Here is a 26957-nt window from a genome sequence, read left to right as displayed (position 1 = left end):
TGTCCTTGAGAACTGGACAATCAGAAAGTCATGTTTCTTTCATTGTCTGATTTTGCAAACAAAACCTCGGGATACCAGGAACCTTGTAACAGTTCTGTGTCGGCTATAATAAGGAAGTCATGCTCAGCAATGCTTCAGTTGTATTCACTTGCATTCTTTTAGATCAGTTAATTATTTAATATTTAAACTTTCAAAGTTCACTACATGTAGCAGGGCTCTGTATAGAAAATGAATAAGAAAATATGCAAAGGAGATCTTCACTGGATTGCTGTATATCGTTAACCCAGATGATAAGAATCAATTTTTCCTTCTGAGAAGCAGAAATTTAATGATGCTAAGTTAAAAATACCTATCACCCTGTTAACAAAGAGAGTTATAATTGATTGATTTCCAGTTTGTTATGACCTAAACTCTTCAGAACGCATTGTCGTGATCATTCTAGAAGGGAAAAAGGAGGCAGAACTGCTAAAGGTACTGACTATGAAATTACATATATGAGCATATTTTTAAAATGGGCATAAAACTGTCTTTCAATGAAGCAGAATAATTTGATAGTGACACTCCATCCTCGAAAACTGCAAGATGCAATTTTACACTGCTTTGAGTACAAGTATCTTTTGAGCTGTCATGCAGAAATGGTTTCTCTACTTGAAAATGGGGTTTTCCTTTCATCATTCAGGAATGTGCGCCTGTCACTCTCCATTGCCATCGATACGGGGAGCCGTGATTGTTCTCGGGGCTGGAGACACTGCCTTTGACTGCGCAACTTCCGCTTTCCGCTGTGGAGCCCGCCGCGTGTTCATCGTCTTCAGAAAAGGCTTTGTTAATATAAGAGCAGTCCCAGAGGAGGTAAAACGGAACCACCTAAAATATGGAGTTGTAATGCAGCACATTTCAGTAGAGGAAACTGTCAATACATCGACCCCAAGTCTAAATCGTTAGACTCCATGAAATTTGCAAATGCAGATTTTAAAAATTCATCATTTTTTTCTACTCCAGGCACTTGAAGTAATACATATGTAGATCTAGGTGTATATATGTACACACACACACACACACACACACACACACACACACACATGCTGGTTTGGATAAGATGATACATTTATCTTTGCAAACAACAGTGCTTCCTGTTATCAATGCTAATGTATTCTGTTCAACTAGTAGCATTGTAGTGCACTAAATTTTCTACTTCGTGAACAATAGACTCTTCTGAAAATGTATGGAGATTACAAGGACAAGAAGTGGTAGTAGTTAGAAACATTCAGGATTTTGCATAAGTCATGTTTACAATCTGCATTCAAAGATGCATGCCTTGATCTTACTGAAGAGTCAATTCCTTTGCTGTTGTGGAGCAAATAGAACAAGGAGATTACCTTGTACACAAGAGCTCCAATGTAGGTGCTATTCAGAATTAATAATTAGTGAACTTGCTACATAGGACATCAGATTTTAAATTGTTTTATTCTTATTAGTGACCAGTGACTAGCCCTGTGTGAGGCAGCAGCCGGTTAGAGGGACCAAGGGCACTTCAAATTGTAAAACTCTTAGAGAAGGATAATGCCTTCTAAAGAATATTAATTCTGAGAATAAGAATCAAATTGCTCATTTTGTCTAATCAGTATTAAGAATTTTATTTTGCTTTAGAATGTCTGAACATATTTTCAGTCTCTCTATTAGGCAAGAAGTTTAACTTTGTAGTCACTAGGTAATTTGTCACATAAATATTAACCACATTACAGATTAATCTCAATAAAATTCTCAGTCACCACTGGTTCATAGTTAGTTTTCAAAAAATTAACTTAATTCTTGGGGCTTTCCTTCATCTAACCTCTTCTTTTTCCAGAATCCAAGTTTAGATGGCTTGTCATCATAGGGGATTTTTGTTTGTTTGTTTTTGTTTCCTCTTGGAGAGTTTATTGCAATCACATCATCGTACACCAAAAGAGAAACAAATATTGTAGAGTTAAGTGACTTGTCTAATATAGCTACTTTGTAATAGAATATATAAGCTATATTTTGCTCATTGTATCCCTTTCAACAGTTCCCTGTGCTGAAGTTTACATAGCACAGAGGCAGAGAAATAATGACAGGCATATCGCTTTCTATTGAGTTTTGCTGGGTTTATAGAAATTGCTTTTCTTCCCATATTCAAGGTCTGTTGCAACACTGGTCCAGTTCCATTTTTCCAACAACATGTACTCATCTATGTCTGTGTCATTTGATAATTTGCACAATATTTCACACGTTTTTTATAATGCTCTCACACACTTAATAGGTTACAACAGTATGGTATAGACATAATTTATTTTATTTTATTTTTTTATTTTAACAATTTATTGGGGCTGATACAATTCTTTTCACAGTTCATACATATACATACATCAATTGTATAAAGCACATCTGTACAGTCTTTGCCCTAATCATTTTTTTCTCTTCTTTTACATTTTATTAGGGACTCAAACAACTCTTACCACAATCCATACATATACATACATCAATTGTATAAAGCACATCCATACATTCCCTGCCCCAATCATTCTCAAGGCATTTGCTCTCCACTTAAGCCCCTTGCATCAGGTCCTCTTTTTTTTCCCCCCCTCCCTCCCCATTCCCCCCTCCCCCATATGCCCTTGGTAATTTATACCTCGTTATTTTGTCATATCTTGCCCTATCCGGAGTCTCCCTTCCCCGCTTCTCTGCTGTCCCTCTCCCAGGGAAGAGGTCACATGTGGATCCTTGTATTCAGTTCCCCCTTATGTGTATTACGAAACCAAAATAATCTATGTGATTTGCTTTATTGTAATCAGTCTTTATTGAAGTGGTCTGAAACTGGACTCAAAATATCTCTCAGACATGCCAGGCCTTGAAAAAATACATTTTGAACGAAATATTTTCAATGTTATTCTTTTAACCTACAACAGCTGAGAAAACTGTCATTACAACACCGCTCCTTCCAGGTTGGAAGGAGAGGGTGAATGTGAGTGGCAATATCAACTTACATACATTTTATATTACATCGTGTGGTCCTAGCATCACCAAAGACATCTAGGAATGCTGTGGTGGTGGTTCAGTGCCGTCAAGTTAGTTCCAACCCGTAGTGGCCTGGGAAAGACAAAAAGAAAGGCCGCCCAGTTCTGTGGCGTCCTCACAATGGCTCCTGTGCTTGAAGCCATTGTTGCAGTCGCTGGATCAGTGGATCTCCATGAGGGTGCGGGCCTTCCTCCTTTCCACGGCCTCTCTCGTTTATCAAGTATGTCCGATGAAGGTTTGCCATTCTGCCTCGAAGAAGCACTCTGGCCACACTTCTTGCAAGACAGCTTTGTTTTTCCTTTCAGCTGTTCATGGTATTTTCATTATTCTTCTAAAGCACAATTCAAACACATCAATGCTTCCTTGGTCTTTCTTCTTTAATGTCCAACTTTCACATGCATATAAGTCAGTTGAAAGTATTGTGGCTTTGGCCAGGCACCTCCTAGTCCTAAAAGCAACGTCTTTGCTTTTCAGCACTCTAAAGAGGTCTTGTGCTCAGACTGACCCAGTGCAGCACATCTTTGCTATCTGGACTGCAACTTACATGAGTATTGATTGGGTATCCCAGTAAGACAAAATCATTGATCACTTCAATCTTTTCTACATTTATCATGATGTCACCTGTTGGCCCGGTTGTGAGAATTTTGACCTTTTTTATATTGAGTTGTTATCCAAACAGAAGACTGCAATCTTCAATCTTCATCATTAATTGTTTCAAATACTTCTCACTTTCAACCAACAAGATGCTGCATTCTCTTTCATATAATCCAACTTCTCTGATATATAAATAATAATTTCTAGGAATATATGAATATTTCTTCTGCCCTAGACAAGAACAGTTATGTAAGTAAGACCTGATAATTACTTGAGAAGATAGACATTCATCTATTTAATTATTTAAACAACCTCACTTTATTGAGCATCTATTATGTGGTAACAGGCATTGTTTGAGTAATTTGTATACAGTTGTGAATGAACAAATCATAGAAAGGTCTACCCTCATGTAGCTTGAACCTAGTGTGGTAAGGCACTTGGGAAGCCAGTAAAAGAATCAGTAGTTAAATGGTACCTGCTTTTAAAGAACAGTGCTATGGAGAAAAATGATTAAAGAGTATTAATAATTTCCTAGGAAGATTGCATAAAAAGGGAGAGATAATTTTTCTGATAATATTATTTTGAGCATACCAACCCACACACATTCCCACTGAATGAACTGTGACTCACAGTAACCCCTTGGGACAGAGCAGCCCTGTCCAAAATTCAACCCACCGACTAACTCTACAGCACTAGAAATCCTCATCTTTCTTCTGAAGAGTGGCTGGTCATGTTAAACTGCATATAAAGGTGTCTTAGTTTGAGCAAGGAAGTGAAGAAATTTAAGGAATGCAGATGTGTGGAAGAAAAACATTCTCAAACAAGGCAAATAGATTCAACAATGGAGGAGAAAGGCTCCTGGTCTTCTAGAAACATACAAGAGGTCAGTGTGACTGGACTAGACTAAGAAAGGGCAGTGGGTGGCAGGTCAGATGAGATCTTGTACGCCTTCAGTAGACCTTTGTCTTTTTCTCCAAGTGGGAAAGGAAGCTGCTGGAGCAGAGAAAATGAATTCTGATGTAAATTGTAAAGGACTACTTTGTTGGGAAAAGACTGTAATGATTTGGGGTCAGTCAGAAACTGGGGGACTATAGTTGTTTATTGTTACAAGGTGACTCGGGAGTGGCATGGCTTCCATATCTGACCACCTCCACTACACGAGGGAAACAAGGATACTACCCTGCATCTGTCCCAGGATGCTTCCTATGGGGCAGAGATTAAACACGCCTTCATCCACCACGGGTTTTACCACTGTCAGACACCAGCCATCCCTCCTAGGAGTCTCTCCTCTGGGTCCCAGCATCCACTGCAATGGCCACACAGACTCACCGACAGTGTTCACCATTAGGGGTGTTTATGAGGAAATTTCACGTGGCAACATTAAAACCAACACACAGACATTAAGGATACAGTCCATTTGTTGAAGCATCTTTATTTATTCCTATTGGCAGATAGAGTCCTCATCCTCTCCGACAAACAGTTGTTGGCCTCTGTCCTATAGGGACAAGTGTTATGAAACTCCTGAAGTGCTGATAAATGCCCAGAGAACACTTCACTCTGCAAGCAATCCTCCCGTGTAAAGGCACACGCTCCTCCCGTGCAAAGGAGAGTGTTACTCTCCTCCTGTGATTGAGAAGCCCACTGTTCTGCTTCATGGTCTTCCTTGCTCCTCTGCTCTGCCTCATGGTTGAAGTCATAGGTTCTCCATGTTATTTGGCCTGCTTTTTTAGAAATTATATGATTCATCTCCTCCTGTAAATTAAAACGTTTGTATTATAGCCCATTATCTAGGTGAAAACATGTAGGTATCTGCTTTTGCAACTCCATACATCATTCCAGCACCCCCAGGGGATGGCATCACTCACCTTGGGAAACAAAGTGAGTGATGGTCACTTTAAGTACTGCAGCTTCTAGTACCTCTGCTGCCACTACTGCTTCATGTACTGATCTCTCACTCACTAGACTAGCAACTCTGCGTTCTTGAGGACCGTGCAATTCTTGTACATGTTTCTGAGATGGCTCAATGTTCTACCCAGTGAAAGGGCAAAAAGTGTCAATCCTTTAGTTAGCACCATTGTGTTAGTTTGGGCAGACTAGAGAAACAAATCCATGGACATACATATGTGTATAAGAAAGAGATTTATATACAAGGGTAATTGAACATTGAGAAAGCATCCCAACTCAGTCCAATCCAAGCCTGTAAGTCTGATATTTGCCCATATGTCCAATACCAATCTATAAAGTCCTCTTCAGACTCATGAAACACATGCAATGATACCAAATGCAGGATGATCACAGACCAGTGGGTAGATAGTCTTTGGATCCAGTGGTGTTGTAAGCATCTTGGCGCTGGCAGGGGTCTCTACATGGCTTCTCCAGCTTTACAAGTCTGGTTGCATCAGGGTAGGTCCATGTAGCTTCTCCAGCTTAGGGCTCTAGGGTAGTTCCATGTGTCTTGTCAGCTGCAATGTCTCCCAGGGATTGGCACAGAGCAAAGTGTCTCCCACCTCCAAGGAGGAAGTGCCAGATTTCCCAAAATTCTCAGAAGAAGGCCATGCCCACACAGAGGCCGCATTGGCTATGATCTGATTGACAAGCTAAACTCCACCCCTACACTCTTAATCCTCCAATTGACCAACAATTATATATCTACCACAGCCATCTACACCATTTATGCATGGTATCACCCAGTCACTTCGTAGGTATTCAAATACTATGGATAGAGGAGCCACATCAAGTAATTTCACTTCACTGCAGTGATTCATAGCATCCCCAAGTGACAGTGTAGAACTGTTCAATAGGGCTCATACACTGTAATCTTTATAGAAGTAGGTCTACAGGTCTTTGTACCATAGTGTCATGGCATAAGATAAAAGCACTAACCTAGTGATTAGCAGATGAGAACTGAGCTTCACTAGGACATGGAGACTAGTCAGAGTCTAATTGAAAGACTAACCCCTTGACCACTATGACTGGATTATGGGAAGGCAAGAATCAAAGTTTAAGCCTAACTTGCTCAGAGGGTCTAAAATTCATTTAGCTCAAACATGGTTTCCCAATTGTTGCGAGAAAGCTAGAGGTTTTGGAGCAATAACACTAGGAGTAGAACTTATTAGGCGAGGTTTCAAAAATCTTGTGGAAAAAATGGAACTAAAATATAACAGGATTTTTCACAAACGTTTTGAGGCACCATTGTATAATTGTTAATATTTAACTGGGGATCAATTAGAAGCAGAACAATAAAATATTGGATTTTTTCTTTTTTATTGACTTAGAGGGAACCAAATAACCTGCTGTTGGCGTAGAATCTATGCAAACATGTACGGTGTGAAAGGAGGTGTCCTAGCCATCTCCTTTGGTCAGCTGTGTCTTCTCCCTGCCTTGCACTATGGATGCTACATAACGCAGGTGTTGTTAGGTGCCATGCAATGACCCTATGCACAACAGAACAGATCACTGCACGGTCCGGCTCCGTCTTCACACGGGTTGCTCCGTTTGGGCCCAATTTGTAGTCATTGTGTCCTTCCATCTCTTTGAGTGCCTTCTTCTTGTTCACTGCCCTCTACCAAACATGATGTCTTTCTTCAGGGACTGATCTCTCCTGACAACATGTCCTGTTGTCTCCAGACAACAAGAAAGTATGTAAGAAATTTCACCCTCCTTTCCTGGAGTACTGTGGATACACCTCTTCTAAGACAGATTTGTTTGTTCTTGTGGAATTCCACGGCACTTTCATAATAGTTCTCAACAAATAATTATAGAATGGATATTTTTTGGAGTGAGTCAGGAATCTGAGATTCTAGCATTAAAAGAATTAGAAACTTTCAAGTTAAATAAGTGTTACAGCTGTAGCCTTTGTAGACTAATATCATTATTTTAGGTAATGGAATGAGAGAAGATGTATACATAAAGCATTATCGAAGTGTGGCTAGTGCTTATTGTTGTTTTGGATGAGGGACTTGGAACATTTATAGAGATTCCAGTGTTAGTCTCTCTTGCCCATCATTTGTTTTGTGAACATCAAAAGAGGGCCAAGACATTGCAGTGCTAATCCTCATGAAGCTGTAGAGTCAGGAAGTAGAGAGCCAGGGTTATAAATCTATCTGAATATATAGGTTTATGACAGATTATATTAGGATACATTTTTACCTAATATAACTAGGTAAAATTAGGATAATTTTATATCATACTTTATCACTTTGCCATTATGCCATTTATCCTATGCTTTCTACATTTAACACACTTGAATAATGTTTTGTTTTTTAAAAATCAAAAAAGATACAGGATCAGGATATTTTAGAGGTGTTCTCAAATATGTGAGTTTTTGCAGCTCTGAAACTCTTGGGAAGAATTTGGGAATAACATGATTTTCTGTTAATAAAACATCTCAATAGAGCTCTTTATTGCTAATCAAGGTCTATATATCTTTGGGGGGCGTGCAGGCCCACTAATTACAGAAAATATAAACATCACAGGAAGGGGTTACACTATAGGTTATACAGCAATGAGATGGGGACAATCTAGGGATATACATGCAGTAGGAAGAGGAGGGATGAGGGGTATTCCTGTGACAAGAAGGGCGGATCCTAGATTCCGGATGGCAGCTTAACTTTGGATGTCACTGAACTGGTTTGACCTGTTTTCTGGCCCACTATAGAAACCATTATCAGTCGGGTGTAAACCCCACCTATAGGAACCAAGCAATGGTCCCAAGTCTTTAGGGAGAAGTAACCCATGTCCTTAACAGCAGTGGGGGGGGGCGCTACCTGTGGTGGGACCAGACTGTTTTCAGGGAGGATGTCTCTCCATATACTGGCAAATAGACTCTAATGTTGGCATGTCTTTGGGGGAAACAAAGCTGGGGAAAAGTCTTTATAATCCCACAAGAAGGTTATATTTCCCTCACAGATTATGAAACTACTAGAAAGTAGGCAAATGAAAAATGAAATGAAACAAACCAACAGAAAACCTTGTCAAGGTTTGAGCAGCGTAACTCATTCATTTCAATAGATATGCGCATGTGTACAAATGAGGGTGCCTTCATGTTCTTTTTTGTGTCATATATATATGACTGGCTCATCTCTTCCCTGTGACTCCTCTTTGTCTGCAGATGGGCATCGGATCTCCACTCCATGCGCCCCTCACCCCCCACCCCCCACCCCGCCATCCACATTTGGTATGATTTTGTTCTGGGTCTTAAATACCTGATACCTGATCCCATTGACACCTCATGATCACACAGGCTGGTGTGTTTCTTCCATGTGGGCTTTGTTGCTTCTGAGCTAGATAGCAGCTTGTTTATCTTCAAGCCTTTAAGACCCAAAATGTTATCTTTGGATAGCTGGGCACCATCAGCTTTCTTCACCACATTTGCTTATGCACCCATTTTGTCTTCAATGATCATGTTGGGAAGGCGAGCATCACTGAATGCCACAGTGTTAGAACAAAAGGTTCTTGTGTTGAGAGTGTACTTGAGTCGAGGCCCAATGTCCATCTGCAACCTTAACCTTAACTTATAGTTATGAGTACATAGTTATATTTCCCTCTTATTATATATATTTGTACATGTACATGCCTATATTTAGACCTCTATAAAAGTTCGTTGTGTCCTGGTTCTTTCCTTTATTTCCTTTTACTTTCCTCTTGTCCCACCATCATGTTTGACCTTCACTCAGGTTTAATAATTCCTCGCTGCTACATTGCACTTAATTAAGCCCCACCAGGCATCAATCATATGCCTTTCTCTCCATTGATTTAGTTCGCTTGTTGTTCCCTTGTCCCTAGGTTGATTCCACCATCCTTCCCTTCTCCTGTATCCCCTCCCGAACCATTGGTCCTGTTCTTTTCATCCCACCTAACTTATCTAGATATACATGCAGATACATTAATAAGTACAAAAACCAGGCAAAGCCAAATAAAACAACAAAGGAAATCAAAACCAACAAAACAATAATGACAATAACAAAAGAAAGCCACTGACAAAAATGGAAAAGCCCATAAATAGTTCAAGTTCTGTTTGTTGGCCTTTACAAGTGTTTTCCAGTCCAGTCTGATGGGATGGCAAACTCTGTCTCCAAAGTCTATTTTTGGTATTCCCTGGGGATTTCCTCCCTTTGCTCTCCTTGCTGCTCTTTAGTTTCACCCAAGTGTGATGTGGTCAGATTATGCCTTATTCCTGCACTGTCTCCAGTGTTGTTCCCCGCAGTGCTATGGTTTAATGAGGGATGTCAAGTTTCATGGTGGGACAAGCCTTATGGTTCTCTCTGTGCATTGTATGCTCTGAGGAGATATATTGTCAGCAGGGCTTGGTGGGCCAAGATATTCTCTCCTCCCTCTCCATGTGCTCTAATCTGATGCTCCCATGTGCTCTAATCTGATGCTCCCCTATACCCAAGCTGTAGCCCCAATGCTGTCCTCTAAAATGCATTCTTCTGGGGGTGAGGGGTTGTCCACATAGTTGAGTTTGGAGATGTCCTCACAGACCACTATATTGCTTCCCAGGTACATGCCGGTATGTTGTATTCATGTCTTGGCACATCATGTTAAAGCTTGGTTTCTCTCTCCCGCTCCTGTGGAGTTATAAACAATACCCTAAAATTGGGCGGGTTAGTGCCCTGCTCCCTCTATACCCATGTTTTTTTTCTCTCTTTTTTCCCCTCTCTTATTTAGTTGGCTGCCGTATATATCTCTGGATTGGGCTTGACCCCTGTCATAGTTGCTGAACCTCGCCCCAGGGATGTATGTACATAGTAGCTTTTCCCTTATGCCCTGTTTATTTATTGATTGATTCATTTATTCATTTATTTTAAAGCTTACCTCAGTGGACTCATGTTGTACTTGTCTTTTTGTGCTTGGCTTACTTCACTTAGCATGATTTCCTCCAGTTCTTCCCAAGGGGCACTGTGCTTCATGCATTCATTGCTGCTTTTTAGGGATGTGTAGGACTCCATTGTGTGTATGTAGCACAGTTTTTTGAGCCACTCATCAGTTGATGGAAATGTTGGTTGTTTCCAACTCCTTGCAATTGTGAATTGTGCCGTGATGAACATTAGAGTACAGATGGCGGGTCATGGTTTGTTTCTTGCTTCTTCTGAGGAGGAATCTTGCCCAGTGGGGGGATAGCAAGGTCATATGGTAGCTCAAGATTCATCTGTTTTAGATATTACCAATTCAATTTCCATAGTGACTGTACATACCTACAGATCTGCCAGCAGTGGACGAAAGTTGCTATCTCACCACAGCCCCTCCAATATATGTTGGTTTCTGATTTTTTGAATTGGGCTATCTTTGAGGGTGTTAGGTGGTATCTCATATTTGTTTTAATTTGCATTTCTCTTATGGCTAATGATCAGGAACATTTTCTCATATGTTTATTGACCATTTGAATTTCTGCCCCTGTTAAACTTCTGTTCAGGTCCTTTGCTTAAATCCTCAGTGGGCCGTTGCTTTTTTTCTTATTGTAAGTGTACCAAGTATTGTATATTTTAGTAATAAGACCTTTGTCTGATGTGTCAATGCTAAAAATGCTAAAAAGCCCAATTTTGGGGCTCTCTTATTACTCTGTTGGTAAATTCTTTCGATGTACACAGGTGATTTATTTTCAGTATATCCCTTGTCAATGTTTGACTCCTCTGTATTTGTATCCTTCTCTATTTCTGATAGCCTGTGTATTCCCTGACAGATATTGGTCTGAATATCTGCAGTTATATGAGTACCACACTGTTTTGACCACTGTGGCTGTATAATATATGCTAAAGTCAGGCAGAGAAAGCCCTCCCACTTTGTCCTTCTTCTTGAAGAGTTCTCTGTTAATTCTGGGCTTCTTCCCTCTCCGTAAGAAATTGGTAATCAGTTTTTCCAATTCTTTGAAGAAGGATTATGGTATTTGTATAAGGATAGCATTAGTTTATGTAGTACCTTGGGCAGAACGGATATTTTTACTATATTGAGTCTTCCAATCCATGAACATGGGATGCTCTTCCATTTCTTGAGGTTAATCTTGGTTTCTTTTAATAGTGTTCTGTGGTTTTCCTCGCTTGTTTTTTTTGTAGTTGGTTATATCCCTAGATATTTCAATTTGTGCTTGACTATTGTAAGGGTACTAGTTTTTAATTGCCTCTTCTGTAATCTTGTCCGATGTGTATAGCAGTGCAATGGATTTCTGTTTGTTGATCTTGTGTCCTGCCATATTCCTTTATCACTCCCAACATTCCACTTGTGGAGTTTTGGGGATTTTCAATATATAAAATAATATCGTCTATGAATAACAACAGTTTCACGTCTTCTGTACATGAATATCTTTGATGTCTTTTCTTTGTCTTATGTTGTTAGCTAGGACCTCCAGTACAATGTTAAATAGGAGTGGGGACAAGGGCCATCCTTGTCTGGTCCCCCATTTCAGTGGAATTGTTTTCAGCTTTCTCCATTGATTTCCACATTGCCTGTTGGTTTTCCATATATAGATTGTTTAATATTGAGGTATTTTCCTTTCCATTCCTATCTTCTTGAGTGTCTTAAATATGAATGGGTGTTGGATGTTGTCGAATGCTTTTTTTTTTGCAACTATCGATATTATCATGTGGTTCTTATAATTTTTCATGTAAATGTGAAAAATAATACTAATGGTCTTTCATATGTTGAGCCATCCCTGCATCCCATGTATGAATCAACCTTGATCATGGCGAATAATTTGTTTTATATGCTTTTGTAGTATATTGGACAGTATTTTGTTAAGGATTTTTGCATTGATGCTCATTAGGGATATTGATCTGTAGTTTTCAGCTCCTGTGGGATCCTTGGCTGCTTTAGGTATCAGCATTAGACTAGCTTCATAGAAACTATTTGGGAGTATGCCTTCTCCTTTTATATTCTGGAAGAATTTGTGTAGGATTGGTGTCAATTCTTCCCTGAATGCTTGGTAGAATTTTCCTGTGAAGCTATCTGCCTGGGGGATTTTTTTTGTTGGTAATCCCTTGATAACCTTGTCCATTTCTTCTATTGCTATGAGTCTGTTGAGATTCTCTAGTCCATCTGGGATAGTCTAGGGAGGGATTGTTTTTCTAAGTATTTGTCCATGTCTTCCAGGTTCTGAATTCGTTGGAATACAGGCACTGTATATACTGTGTAATTATCCTTTTGATTTCATTAGGTTCCATTGTTATGTCCCCTATTTCATCCCTCATGTTTACTATTGAAATTTATTCCTTCCTTTCTTTGGTTAGGTTTGGCAGAGGTCTATCAATTCTGTTAATCCTTTCAAAGATCCAAATTTTAACTGCATTAATTTTCCCCATAGTTTTCCATCACCTATATCTCAATATGATTTTTATTATTTCTTTCCTTTTGCTATTAGTAGGATTATTCTGTTGACTCTGCTATAATTGGTGTAACTTTTGTGCCATCATATCAACCATAAGTCTCTCTTCCTTTTTCATGTGCACATATATTGCTATCAGCCTTTCTCTAATAAATGCTTTTGCTGTGTCCCAAAGATTTTGGTACATTGTAGTTTCTTTCTCATTGGTTTCCAGAAACTTCATAATTTCATCTCTAAATTGGGCCAGTAGCCACTCCTTTTGCTATATAGAGTTATTGATCTTCCAATTGTTTGCTCTTGTTTTCTTCATCATCCTTTAGTTGATTTCCAGACTTGTGGCATAGTGGTCGGACAGAGAAGTCTGTATAATCTCTATGTGCTTGAATTTACTCAGGTTCAAATTATGTTCCCGGGTGGTCTATCTTTGAGTATGTACAATGTAGGCTTGTAAAGAATGTGATCTAACAGGTCATATCATCCAATTGTGCTGTTTACATCTGTAGCCTCCTTGTTAAGTTTTTTTTCCCCCTATGTTCTCTTTTTCAGTGAGTGATCTATTAAATTCAACTAATATTGTTGAGCCTGTGCTTTCTTTTTTTATCTTTTAGAGTGTTTATTTATGAATTTTTTTGGTTTCTCATTGGGTATGTATTTATTTTTATTATGCTTACTGGTTCTTGGTCTGCTGTTCCCTTGAGCGTTATATAGTGCTCCTTCTTGTCTCTTGTTATGGCTTGTACCTAGAGATCAATTTTGTCAGTGATTAAGATTGCTACCCCTACTTTTTTGCATTGCCATTTGCTTGGTGTATTTTTCTCCAGCCCATAATTCTCAACCTATTTTTTGTCAACAAGCTTGTGATTTGTCTCCTGTAGGCAGCAGATCGATGGGTTACATTTTCTAAGCCAGTCTGTTAGCCTGTGACGTATAATGCCTGAGTTCATTCAATGTTATTACATCCATCTGTGGACTCTGTGATGTCATGTTGTACCTTTTGTGTTGGGTGTTTTCCTACCCACATTTCTTATCAGTTTGTGCTGTGTGTGTGATTCATTATTGCCCTCTTTCCACTATTGAGCTAATGTCATCTTGGGGGCTGTATTATATTTGTTGCCTTCTCGGTAGAGTTGTTCTATGTGATGGTCTCTTATTTGCTATCTTTGAGTGTTGATCTTCTGACCATACTGGGTTGGCAAGAATATTTTGTAGGGCTGAGTTCCGTTTTATGTGTTCTTTGAGTTTTTCCTTGTCTGGGGAGACTCTTAATTCTCCATCTATCTTAATAAGTAATTTGACGGGATAGAGTATTCTTGGGTTTGAATTATTTTCCTTCAATTTTGGGAATATGCTAGTCCACTCCCTCCTCTTCTTCATCATATCTGATGATAAATCTGAACATATGTACCTTTATAAGTGACTATTTGTTATTCCCTAGCTGCTCCTATGATTTTCTCCTTTTCCTCTTAGTTGGATAATTGAACTATTATGTGTCTTAGAGACTTGTTGGGATTCAGTCTGGCTGGTGTTCTTTCAGCCTCCGGAATGGTTGCCCGATTTTTCATTTATTAAGCTGGGCAAGTTTTCCTATGAGAATTATCTTGTTATCTTGCTTTTGACTTCTTTGTTGTTCCTTGTTTTGGTAGTCCAATTATTCTAATATTGTTTTCTTAATAGCATCAGGCATGACCCTCAGATTTTCTTCAGCTTCTCTCATTGTCTTATGTGACTGCTTTTCCCATTTGTTGAAGGCTGCCTGGCTATCTTCTAGGTCCCTGGTGCTATTCTCTGCCTCCTCAAGTCTGTTGGTATAGTCCGTTAATTTGCTACTGTATTTTGTTATTTCATCACTTATATTTCCCATTGATGCATTGCCTATATCTCCTCTCATTTCATCCTTTTTCTGTATTGCTTCCCTCATATCCTGTCTGACTGCAAGCATCATTCTGAAGATTTATTTCTGTGGCAGTTCAATGTTTGCTTCTTCTATGTACATTGTTAGGTTCATGTCTTATGGCATTGTGTTCTGTTTCTCTTGCTTTTTTGTTTATCCTGTTGGGACTGTTTGCTGTCTCCATGTTGTTTTAGAAGAGCCTGGAATCATCTTCCAGAATTGAAGAACACTGGGGTCTCTTTTGGGGGACTCCTATGAGTGCTTCTACAAACTACCTGCAGGTAGTTGCACTGGTGGGTCAGTCTACCACTGTAGCTTCCTGTGGATGCTGGTCAGCTTATACTTGAGTATATATGGTATATATAGTATTGATATTAGCATTTCAGTTCATACGTACACGGGTTTATTTAAAACAGCCACATTTCAACATGTCTGTGTCATCAATGGCGGACTGTTGCTAAGTCCTCTCAGTTATACACATCTCATCATCTTTTATTTGGATGCCTTCAAAACAAAATGGATACTTTCATGCCACGGAAAAATGATTTTGAGGTTAGGGCTAATAACAAATTTGAACAAAATTCAAGTTTTCATCTTGCAAAACACTGAAGCTTTGCAACTCTTATCACAATCTATACGTACATCCATAGTGTCAAGCACATTTGTACATTTGTTGCCATCATCATTCTCAAAACATTGGCTTGCTACTTGAGCCCTTGGTATCAGTACCTCATTTTTCCCCTGCTTCCCTGCTCCCCCAACAATTTATAGGAATTCTGACCTATATAAAACAGAAGTTTCTAGCTGGATGATCAAAAGTTTTAAGGAAAGTCAGAAATATCTCAAAGATGAACCAAGAGAGTGAAGCTTAGCAATTAACTAGTTTAGACCATAGAATTACCATTGATGTGATAGCTACTAAAGCTGGGATCCCATGTAGTTGCCATTGTCAATTTTCAGTGAACATCTTGGCCTTAGCAGAATTTTTACTCTTCACGTGGCAAAAGCATTGAGCAAAGATTAGCCAGCTCAGTGAACTGATTTTTCTTTCAATCAATTAAGCAAACTTAACTATAAAACAATTTCATGGCATGCATCATAACAATGAGTGTGGCTTTGATTTACTAACAAGATTCAGAGAGTTAAATGCAATGAAAATAGTGGCTTCAAAGGAGATCTTCTGGGCCAGGCAGAAAGACCAACTCAGTAAGTTATGGTGTCTGATTTTTGAGAGTCTACAAGTATCATCTTGGTATGTTTTTGTCGAAGGACATCAGAATATGATGGGACTTATGAGAAAGAATTTCTAAGAAAATTGAAAACTACATCTGCAAGGAAAAATTAATTTTCAGTGATTTTTTTCCCCTTTAGGATAAAGTACCTGTTTGTTTTTGAGGCTAGGAACACCTATTTTCTGAGAACTTTATTAGAAACATTTATCCCATCCACCCTCCACATCTGATCTTGTCCCTTCAGACATTTTTGGGGTACTCAAAAGTCCAAGAACATTTAACACAAGTTGACTCCTTTCTAGTATGTCAAAACTCATTTTGACTTAAGGTACGTCCATAAAGCTATGAGCATAGAATTCTTTGGGAGAGAGTTAGAGAGAGGAAAATACCACCTTCCGAAGTTTATCAACCAAAATGGAGGGTGTGCTGAGAAACAGTAGTTTCATGTTTTAATCCTTTTGTTTAACACAGGTTTCTGTATTTTATAGCAGTACATTTTTATGTAGGCTTGTCTATATCTAGGAGAACAGTAAGGCTTTCTAATCCCATAAAGATCTGAAACCTAATTTATGGTGAAGCTTGAGTGGAAGAAAGGTGAAAATGTAGAAACTTTGCAAAACTTCCTGTGGACAGTGTCCACAAGGAAATCAGCAAATGGATGCTTCATTTTAAGAGGGGGAAAGGCAATCGTGAAGATGTAGTTTGCAGTGGTAGACAATCCATATTTATTTGCTAGGTGGAAAAAATCCTTTTAGTGCCTTCATTGAAAAGGACCAATCATTAATAGAAGTTGCAGTAGCCAGCCACCACAATAGGAATTTTGTGTCATCTTAGAAAATCCTCACTGAAAAATTAAAATTGAGAAAATATTCTGCTTGGTGGATGCCAAGAAGATTGGGACCAGATCAGCTGCAGATAAGGGCCGAACTTTCAGTGGGGCTTTTAAACAAGTGGAGGCAATATCCTGAAGGATTTCTTCAAAGTAATTGTAACAGCAGAGGAGCCATGGCTTTACCAATGCAGTCCTGCAGGCTAAAGCAAAGCACAATCAAAGCAATGACTGCTAAGAGGGACAAGTGGCCCAATCAAAGCAAAACATCCATTTAGAGTAAAGATCATGACCACCGTTTCTTGGGCCACTCAAGACATTTCAATTATTGACTTTCTGGAGAGAGAAAGAGCTATCATATCTTCTTCTTATGAAATTGATTTGAGAAAGGTAGCTAAAGCTCTAGCAGAAAAATGACCCAGAAAGCTTTTCCAGAAGAGTCCTTCTCTACTACCACAACGTTTCTCTCACTCTCACTAAACAAGGATAATTTGGCGAGAGTTTCTTTGACAAACCACTAGGCAGCCACTGTACAGTGCTTGTCTGGCTTCTTCAACTTTATTTTTGTTTCCTAATCTTAAAATGTCTTTAAAGGGCATCCATTTAGCTTTACTTAATCACATAAAAAAAAAGACTGCATTGAACATGATTCCCAGAAGCAGCAGTTCTCTAGGGATGGTCTGATTGGCTGGTAAAATTGTTTATTAAAATATCCTGACTTTGATGGTATTTTATGTTGACAAAGTGTATATTATATTTATTTCATTTTTCTGTGAGTTGTTAAAAAAATAACTGCAGTCTAGGAGCCCCGGTCATGTTGACGGCTGCAAGGGGAGCAGCTAACTTTAAGGACAGGAGCTGAACCCATCAGCTGCTCTCAAGAAGAAGAAACGCTCTGCTCCTGCAGAGATTTTATAGTCTCAGAGATAGTACAGTCTCAGATGCCCACGAGGCCATTCTACTCTGTCCTTTGCGGTCACTGTGGGTTAGAATGGATCCATTGGTATTGAGCTTGGTTTTCTGCTTGCCAAATGGATTCCAGAATTCTTGGAGTATGATAAACTGGCATAAGGGATTATGAAGTAAGCTGCTAACTGCAAGGTCAGTGGTCCAGATCCATCAGGAGCTCCGCAGGAGAAAGGCTAGGCTCTCTACTGACAAAATGATTCAAGAGCTCTGAAACCCCAGAGGACAATTCTACTCTGTCCTATAGGGTCACTGTCAGTTGATGAGTTTATTTTTTTTTAACAATTTATTGGGGCTGATACAATTCTTTTCACAGTCATACATATACATACATCAATTGTATAAAGCACATCTGTACAGTCTTTGCCCTAATCATTTTTTTCTCCTCTTTTCTTCTTTTACATTGTATTAGGGACTCCAACAACTCTTACCACAATCCATACATATACATACATCAATTGTATAAAGCACACCCATACATTCCCTGTCCCAATCATTCTCAAGGCATTTGCTCTTCACTTAAGCCCCTTGCATCAGGTCCTCTTTTTTTCCCCCCCTCCCTCCCTTTTCCCCCCTCCCTCATATGCCCTTGGTAATTTATACCTCGTTATTTTGTCATATCTTGCCCTATTCGGGGTCTCCCTTCCCCCCTTCTCTGCTGTCCCTCTCCCAGGGAAGAGGTCACATGTGGCTCCTTGTAATCAGTTCCCCCTTTCCAACCCACTCACCCTCCACTCTCCCAGCATCGTCCCTCACGCCCTTGGTCCTGGAGGTATCATCCACCCTGGATTCCCTGTATCTCCAACCCTCATATGTACCAGTGTACAGCCTCTGTCCTATCCAGCCCTGCAAGGTAGAATTCGGATCATGGTAGTTGGGGGGAGGAAGCATCCAGGATCTGGGGGAAAGCTGTGTTCTTCATCGATACTACCTCACACCCTAATTAACCCATCTCCTCTCCTAAGCCCCTCTATGAGGGGATCTCCATTGGCTGACACTTGGGCCTTGGGTCTCCACTCTGCACTTCCCCCTTCATTTAATATAATATATATATACACATACATATATACACATACACATAAATACACATACATACACACACTTATATCTTTTTTTTTTTTGCATGATGCCTTATATCTGGTCCCTTGGGCACCTCGTGATCGCACTGGCCGGTGTGCTCCTTCCATGTGGGCTTATTTGTTTCTGAGCGAGATGGCCGCTTGTTCACCTTCAAGCCTTTAAGACCCCAGACACTATCTCTTTTGATAGCCGGGCACCATCAGCTTTCTTCACCACATTTGCTTGTGCACCCATTTGTCTTCAGCGATCCTATCATGGAGGTGTGCAGTCAATGATATGATTTTTTGTTCTTTGATGCCTGGTAACTGATCCCTTTGGGACCACTCGATCACACAGGCTGGTGTGTTCTTCCATGTGGACTTTGTTGCTTCTGAGCTAGATGGCCGCTTGTTTATCTTCAAGCCTTTAAGACCCCAGTCACTATCTCTTTTGATAGCCGGGCACCATCAGCTTTCTTCACCACATTTACTTGTTCACCCATTTTGGCTCCAGCTGTTGTGTCGGGAGAGTGAGCATCATAGAGTTCCAATTTAATAAAAGAAGGTATTCATGCATAGAGGGAGTGTTTGAGTAGAGGCCCAAGGTCCTTCCGCCACCTTAATACTTGACCTATAAATATAGACACAAAGATCTATTTCCCCAACCTCCTATATATATTTGCATGTACATGTCTTTGTCTAGACCTCCATGAATGCCCTTTGACTCCTAGCTCTTTCCTCCATCTCCCTTGACCTTCCTCCTGCCCTACTACCATGCTTCATTGCCACATGGGCTAGAGTATACCTCTTCTCTAAGCAACCTTACCCTTGATCATTTCCCACCAGGCCTGCCACTCCCCCTTCTCTACCCTTTGGGGTCCCATGTTTTTCCCTTGTCCCTGGGTTTGTTAACACCACTTCCTTACCCCCCCCTACCCCCCACCCCAAGTCCCCCCGGAACTGTCGGTCCCGTTGTTTTTCATCCAGATAGTTCATCCAGCCTGTCCTATTCAGACAGACCTGTGGAGTCACTAACATGCACGAAAACTAGACAGAGGAACACAAAGCAACAGTATACAACCAGACAACAAAACAACCAAAACAAACCACTGAAAAAGAACAGAACAAAACAGTTCACAAGAGAAAAGCTTGTAGTTAGTTCAGGGATCTTTGCTGGCCCTTAGGAGCGTTTTCCAGTCCAGTCTGTTGGGGCACCAGGCCCTGGCCCCAAAGTCCACTTTCAGCATTCCCTGGGGACCTTGCCACTCCATTCCCTTGCTGTTCCGCTGCACTCCCCCAGTGCATTGCCTCGGTGTGGTGGGATCAGGTCAGGTGCAATTCCCACACTGTGTCTCCGGTGCTGTCCCCTGTATCGCCCTTAGTCACTGAGGGGCATCATGTCTCATAGTAGGACTGGCTGCTCTACTCAGGAACATCATCATCACGGCCTGGTGGGCCAGGCTGTGCTCCACTCTCTCCTCCTGCCCCTTCATCTGCTCCCGTGTGCTCTGATCAAATATGTCCATCTCCCAGAGCTGCAGAGTCAATGTCGTCCTTTGGAACAAGTTCTTTTCGGGGGAGGGGCAGGAATCCACTTAATTTATGGTGCTGGGGCCTGCCTCCCAGACCTCTCCACCGGTTCCGTCCTCCACGCCGGGATATTGCATTCACACCTTGCGACACTGGGTTGAAGTCTGGTTCCACTTTCCCTGTGGAGATATAAACCATACCCTCCCCTTGGGTGGATTAATGCCCCATTTCTGTCATGCTGATTGTACTTACCTCAGAGGACTCATGTTGTACCTGTCCCTTTGGGACTGGCTTACCTCGCTTAGCATAATTCCTTCCAGTTCTTCCCATGAAATAACGTGTTTCATGTGCTCATCGGTGCTTTTTAGTGCTGCATAATACTCCATTGTGTGTATGTGCCAAAGTTTGCTAATCCACTCGTCTATCGATGGAAACTTAGGCTGTTTCCAAGTCTTTGCTATTGTGAATTGTGCCGCAATAAACATTGGAGCGCATATGACTGGTCGTGTTTTATTTGCTGCTTCAACCGGGTATATGCCCAGTAGAGGGATGGCTGGGTCGTAAGGTAGATCAATTTCCATTTTCTTTAGGTATCGCCAGATTGCTTTCCACAGTGTCTGTACAAATCTGCACGACCACCAGCAGTGGAGGAGGGTTCCTATTTCACCACAGCCCCTCCAACACTTGTTGCTCTCTGATTTACTGATCTGGGCTAGCCTCAGGGGTGTTAGGTGGTATCTCATGGTTGTTTTGATTTGCATTTCTCTTATGGCAAGGGACTTCGAGCACTTTCTCATATATTTATTGGCCATATTGATCTCCTCTCTAGTGAAAGTTCTTCTCATTTCTTTTGCCCACTTCCTTAGGGGGTTAACTGTTTTCCTCTTTTTGCAGGTCATGATGGTGTTGTAGATTTTAGTAATGAGCCCTTTGTCTGACGTGTCATTACTAAAAATCTTCTCCCAGTCTGTGGGTTGCCTTGTCACCCTCTTGGCAAAGTCTTTCGAGGTGCACAGGTGTTTTATTCTTATTAGATCCCATTTGTCGATTTCCAGATCACCTGTGTGTGTCCCCTTCCCTGTTGCAGTGAGCCTATGTGCTCCCTGGGCCAGTGCTCTGAGATTAGTCCCGATTCCCTCCTTAATGGTCCTGATGGTTTGGGGTTTGACTTCTAGATCTGTGATCCACCTTGAGTGTATTCTTGTGCATGGGGTGAGGTAGGCGTCTTGTTTCAACTTTCTACATGTGGATATCCATTGTTTCCAGCACCACTTATTAAAGAGGGCATCTGCTTCCCACTTGACGTTTTTGGGACCCTTGTCGAAGATCAGTTGTCTATATGCTGATGATTTTACTCCTGGGCTTTCTATTCTTTTCCACTGGTCTGAGTGTCTATCATTGTGCCAGTACCATGCTGTTTTGACCACTGTAGCTGTGTAGTAGGCATTAAAATCAGGCAGGGCGAGTCCTCCAATTGTGTCCTTCTTCTTGAGGAGTTCTCTGCTAATTCTGGGTTTCTTCCCTCTCCATATGAAGTTGGTGGTCAGTTTTTCCAATTCTTTGAAGAAGGTTGATGGTAATTGGATTGGTATAGCATTGAACTTGTAGAGTGCTTTAGGAAGAACTGTCATCTTTACTATGTTCAGCCTACCTAACCATGAGCAGGGGAGCTTCATCCATTTGTGAAGGTCACTTTTGGTTTCCTGTAATAGGGTTTTATAATTATGCTTATATAGGTCTTTAGTATTTTTTGTTAAGTATATTCCTAGGTATTTCAGTTTGTTCTTGGCTACTGTGAAGGGTACTTCCCTCTTAATCGCCTCTTCCATGGCCCTGTCCGATGTGTATAGAAACCCTACCGACTTCTGTTTATTGATCTTGTATCCTGCTACCCTTCCGTATTCCTCTATTGCTGTAAGTATTCCAACTGTGGAGTTTTGGGGGTCTTCAATGTATAGGATCATGTCATCTGCAAATAACGATAGTTTCACCTCCTCCTCTCCCAAATGGATCCCTTTGATGTCCTTCCGCTGTCTTATGTTGTTAGCCAGAACCTCCAAAACGATATTGAATAGAAGAGGGGACAGGGGGCATCCTTGTCTTGTACCCTTTTTCAGTGGTATTGTTCTTGTCTTTTCTCCATTGACTATGATGTTGGCTGTTGGTCTTTCATAGATAGCTTGTATGAGCTTGAGGAACTTACCTTCCAATCCTATCTTCATGAGTGTTTTGATTAGGAATGGATGCTGGATGTTGTCAAATGCTTTTTCAGCATCTATGGATATTATCATATGGTTTTTATCCTTTTTCTTCTCGATGTGGTGTATGATATTGATGGATTTTCGGATGTTAAACCATCCCTGCATCGCTGGGATGAATCCTACTTGGTCGTGGTGAATGATATGTTTGATGTTCCTTTGTATTCTATTGGCCAATATTTTGTTAAGGATTTTTGCATCTATGTTCATTAGAGATATTGGTCTATAATTCTCTACACTTGTGGGGTCTTTTCCCTGTTTGGGTATCAAAGTAATGCTGGCTTCGTAAAATGAGTTTGGGAGCTTGCCGTTCTTTTCTATGTTCTGGAATACTTTGTGGAGGATCGGTGTCAGCTCTTCCCTGAATGTTTGGTAAAATTCTGCTGTGTAGCCATCTGGCCCTGGGGCCTTTTTCCTTGGTAGGTTTTTGATGACACTCTCTATTTCTTCCTTCGCTATGGGTTTGTTGAGGTTCTTGATCTCTGTCTCAGATAATCTAGGGATAGATTGTTTTTCTAAATATTTATCCATGTCTTCCAGGTTTCTGAATTCATTAGAATACAAACCTTCATAGTACTTTGTGATTATCCTTTTTATCTCATTGGGGTCTGTTGTTATTGCCCCCAATTCATCCCTCATCCTGGCTATTGATGATTGTTCCTTTCTATCTTTGGTAAGCTTTGCCAGGGGAGTGTCAATTTTATTAATTCGTTCATAAAACCAGCTTCTAGTTGCGTTAATCCTTTGCATTGTTCTTTTGTCTTCCCACTGGTTTAACTCCGCCCTGATTTTTATTATTTCTTTTCTCTTGCTATTGGAGGGGTAGTTCTGTTGACTCTGTTCTAGTTGTTGGAGGTTTTGTGTTAACATATCTGTCATACGCCTTTCTTCTTTTTTCATGTATGCATTCAGTGATATCAAGCTACCTCTGATAACTGCCTTTGCAGTGTCCCATAAGTTTTGATATGTTGTATGCTCGTTCTCATTAGTTTCTAGAAATTTCCTGATATCCTCTCTGATCTGGACCTTAACCCATTCATGTCGCAGGAGATCGTTGTTTATTCTCCAATTGGTGACCCTTGCTTTTCTGGGTGCCCTCCTATTAATCTCCAGCTTTATGGCATGGTGGTCTGAGAAAGACGTCTGGATAATATCTATGTGTTTGAATTTACTCAGGCTGGCCTTGTGCCCCAGCATGTGATCTATTCTTGAGAAAGATCCGTGTGGATTGGAGAAGAATGTGAAACCTTTTGCTTTTGGATGAAAGGCTCTATAGATGTCTATCAGGCCCTGTTGCCTAATTACATTGTTTAGCTCTCTGGCCTCTTTGCTGAGCTTCTTTCCCTGTGACCTGTCTTTCTCTGATAGTGGAGTGTTGAAGTCCCCCACTATTATTGTTGTTTCCGTGATTTCTTCTGTCATTTTTTTAATAGTTTGTTTGACGAAATTTGCCGCACCATTATTAGGTGCGTAAATATTCAGTATGCTTATTGCTTCCTGGTTTACTGAGCCTTTGAGCATTATGTAATGTCCCTCTTTGTCTCTTTTTATGTTTTGGATCTTGAGATCCATTTTGTCGGAGATTAAGATAGCCACTCCTGCCTTCCTGGAGTTACCATTTGCTTGGTAAACTTTCTGCCAGCCCTTTATTCTCAGCATATGCTTGTCTGCTTGCTTAAGGTGTGTCTCTTGCAGGCAGCAGATTGATGGGTTATGTTTTCTAATCCAATCCTCCAGCCTCTTTCTTTTAACATATGAATTGAGCCCATTTGTATTCAAAGTGATTATTACAATCTCTGGCTTCATGGTTGCCATATTCTGTTTTGTGTTTTGGGTCTTTGCCTATCTTCCTTCATATCAGTGTACTGCGTTTGAGTGGAGGGTTTCTATCCTGTCCTCTTTTCCATCTGAGACCGTGTTGTCCTGGTACGTGTTGCTGGCATGTTGGCTTCTAGATGGAGATGGGCTATATGGTGGTCTCCTGGAGGTTCTAGTTGGAGCTTGATCTTCTGGCCATAGTGAGTCAGCCAGTATGTTCTGCAGGGTCGGGTGACTTGCAGTATAATTTTTGAGTTCTTCCTTGTCCTGGAAGACCCTTATCTTACCCTCTATCTTAATGGATAACTTGGCAGGGTATAGGATTCTGGGGGAGGCATTTTTATCTTTCAGTTTTTGGAAGATGCTGCTCCATTCTCTCCTCCTCTTCATGGTTTCAGCTGATAAGTCTGAGCATAACCTTACCTGCGCTCCTTTGTATGTGACTGTCTTCCTTTCTCTTGATGCTCGTAGAATTTTCTCTTTTTCCTCTAAGTTGGATAATTTTACAATTATATGCCTTGGCGTGTTCTTCTTGGTGTTTAGCTTAGCCGGCGTCCTCTCTGCTTCCTGTATGAGAGTCGGATTCTCCTTTGTTAGGTTGGGGAAATTTTCTTCCAGGAATTCCTTTGCTATCTTGGCGGTCGATTTGTGTGTTATGTTGTGTTCCGGTAGACCGATTATTCGAATATTATTCCTCTTCATAGCATCTGTCATTGATCTCAGGCTGTCTTCTGTTTCTTTAATTTTCCTATCTGATTGTTTTTCTCGCTTGCTTCGTTTGGTTTGAGCGTCCTCGAGTTCACTGATACGGTTCTCAGCCTCCTCAAGCCTAGATATAGCTTCTGTGACCTTTTGTGTGGCCTCTGCTACCTCCTCTGTTAGTTTCTGCAGTTCCTTTTGGTGGATAGTATTCATCCCCTCTATTGTGGACTTCATCCCCTCTATTGTGCATTTCATCCCTTCTATCGTTGCATCCTTATTTTGGTTTGCTTCTCTTAGCTCCTGTATTACTGCAAGCAGAGTTCTGAAGATTTCCTTTTGTGGCTGATCTATATCTGTTTCTTCTATGAGTGACGTTAGGTCTGTTAAAGTGCCTCGTTTTTCTGATTTTTTTGTTGGGAGTGATGTGGTCTGTTGATTTTTCCTTGATCCTTTAATAGGCCCCATGCTTCTGGGAGACAGGAGTAACCTTATTGTGTGGAGGCTCAGGCCACTGTGCCGTCTCCTGGGGTGGCTGGGGCGGGCTGCGGCAGGCTTAGGGCTGGCACTGGGGACCCAACAGGGCCCCAGGTGGTGAGAGCTGGCTGGAGCTCACTGACGGCTCCTCAGGGGCTGCAAAGCCGAGACCCAGGCTCCACTGCAGGTGGAGTGTTTGATCTGCCCGGGCTGTGAGCGGGCGCGGGGAGGCCCCTTGGATAGCTGCGCAGGCAGCTGCGGGACACTGCAGGGAACAATGGTGTTCGCTCTCCGCCCTTTTGGTGCAAAACCGCAGGGGGTAATGGCGCCCTTCCTCTGCTCAGGCTCAGAGTCGCGGCCACCGGGGTCCCCGCAGCACCCTGGGGAGGGCACCTACTCTTGTGCCTTGCGCAGGGGGGGGCCCTTGGTGGGCAGACTCAGCAGCGCGGGGCGCGGCGCTCCGCGGAAGCTCAGGGTCCGGGACAGGCGCGGGTTGGGCTATGGCTCCTGTTGGCGGGAAGTGCTCAGCGCAGGGTCCCCGCCAGGAGTGGAGCTGGCCCTAGGCTGCCAGGGGCTGGCGGGGGCGGGCGGGGGTGGGAGGCCAGCGCACGGAGGGCAGGTGGAGAGGTCCGCGGCAGCGGTGCGGGTGGATGGTCCCCCGTGGGGGTCGCCAGACAATCCGCGGGTCCGCTCCCCTGAGCTTGGATGAATGGAGGGAGGGACGTGGGCCCGAGGGCAGATCGCTGCCCTGCGGGGAGAGGGGAACTGCGGGAGAGGAAAGCTTCTCTCCCAGTGGAGATCCGCGAGTGGGGAGTGGGGAGTGGGCCGCTGGAGTAGGCAGGGCAGGCAAGCGGCTCTGGGCTGGCGTCCGGTTTGGGGATGGAGCCTAAGCCGGTCGCCAGTGAGCTCAAGGCAGCTTAGTGGCCAGAGACGTCCCACGAGTCCGGTCCTCTTTCACCTAGACCCCTGCTCCGGACAAATACGTGGGGTAGGACTGGGGTGCTGTCCCAGGGGGATATTTCACTCACCAGACTCTTACTATTCAGCTACCTGGTCGCCAATCCCGCTTTGTTTGGAGGAGCTCTCAGAGTATGCGGGTGTCCCTGTCGGCCATCTTCCCCCTCTCCAGTTGATGAGTTTATTACAGAGATCAGTTACAAAATTGTTTGAGATGTCTATCACGTTATTAGTTACCAAGAACATTATTATTGATTCAAGAACATTTTCGATGACAGACCTAGGAGAGTTTACCCAAC

General features: G+C 41.7%; 1 protein-coding gene across 1 annotated transcript in view; it reads left to right on the top strand.

The window, feature by feature from the left end:
• DPYD (dihydropyrimidine dehydrogenase) overlaps positions 1 to 26957 on the top strand; it is a 1117227-nt gene that overhangs the window by 441228 nt on the left and 649042 nt on the right. The window contains exon 10 of the mRNA XM_075558725.1: positions 680 to 849. Within this exon, the coding sequence (XP_075414840.1) occupies positions 680 to 849 (170 nt within the window). The remainder of the gene's footprint in view (positions 1 to 679; positions 850 to 26957) is intronic.

Source organism: Tenrec ecaudatus, chromosome 1 (genome assembly GCF_050624435.1).
Source record: "Tenrec ecaudatus isolate mTenEca1 chromosome 1, mTenEca1.hap1, whole genome shotgun sequence".
In the NCBI taxonomy this organism is placed as follows: Eukaryota; Metazoa; Chordata; class Mammalia; order Afrosoricida; family Tenrecidae; genus Tenrec; species Tenrec ecaudatus.
The sequence above is the reverse complement of the archived record's forward strand: the minus strand, read 5'-3'. Positions and strand labels throughout refer to the sequence as shown.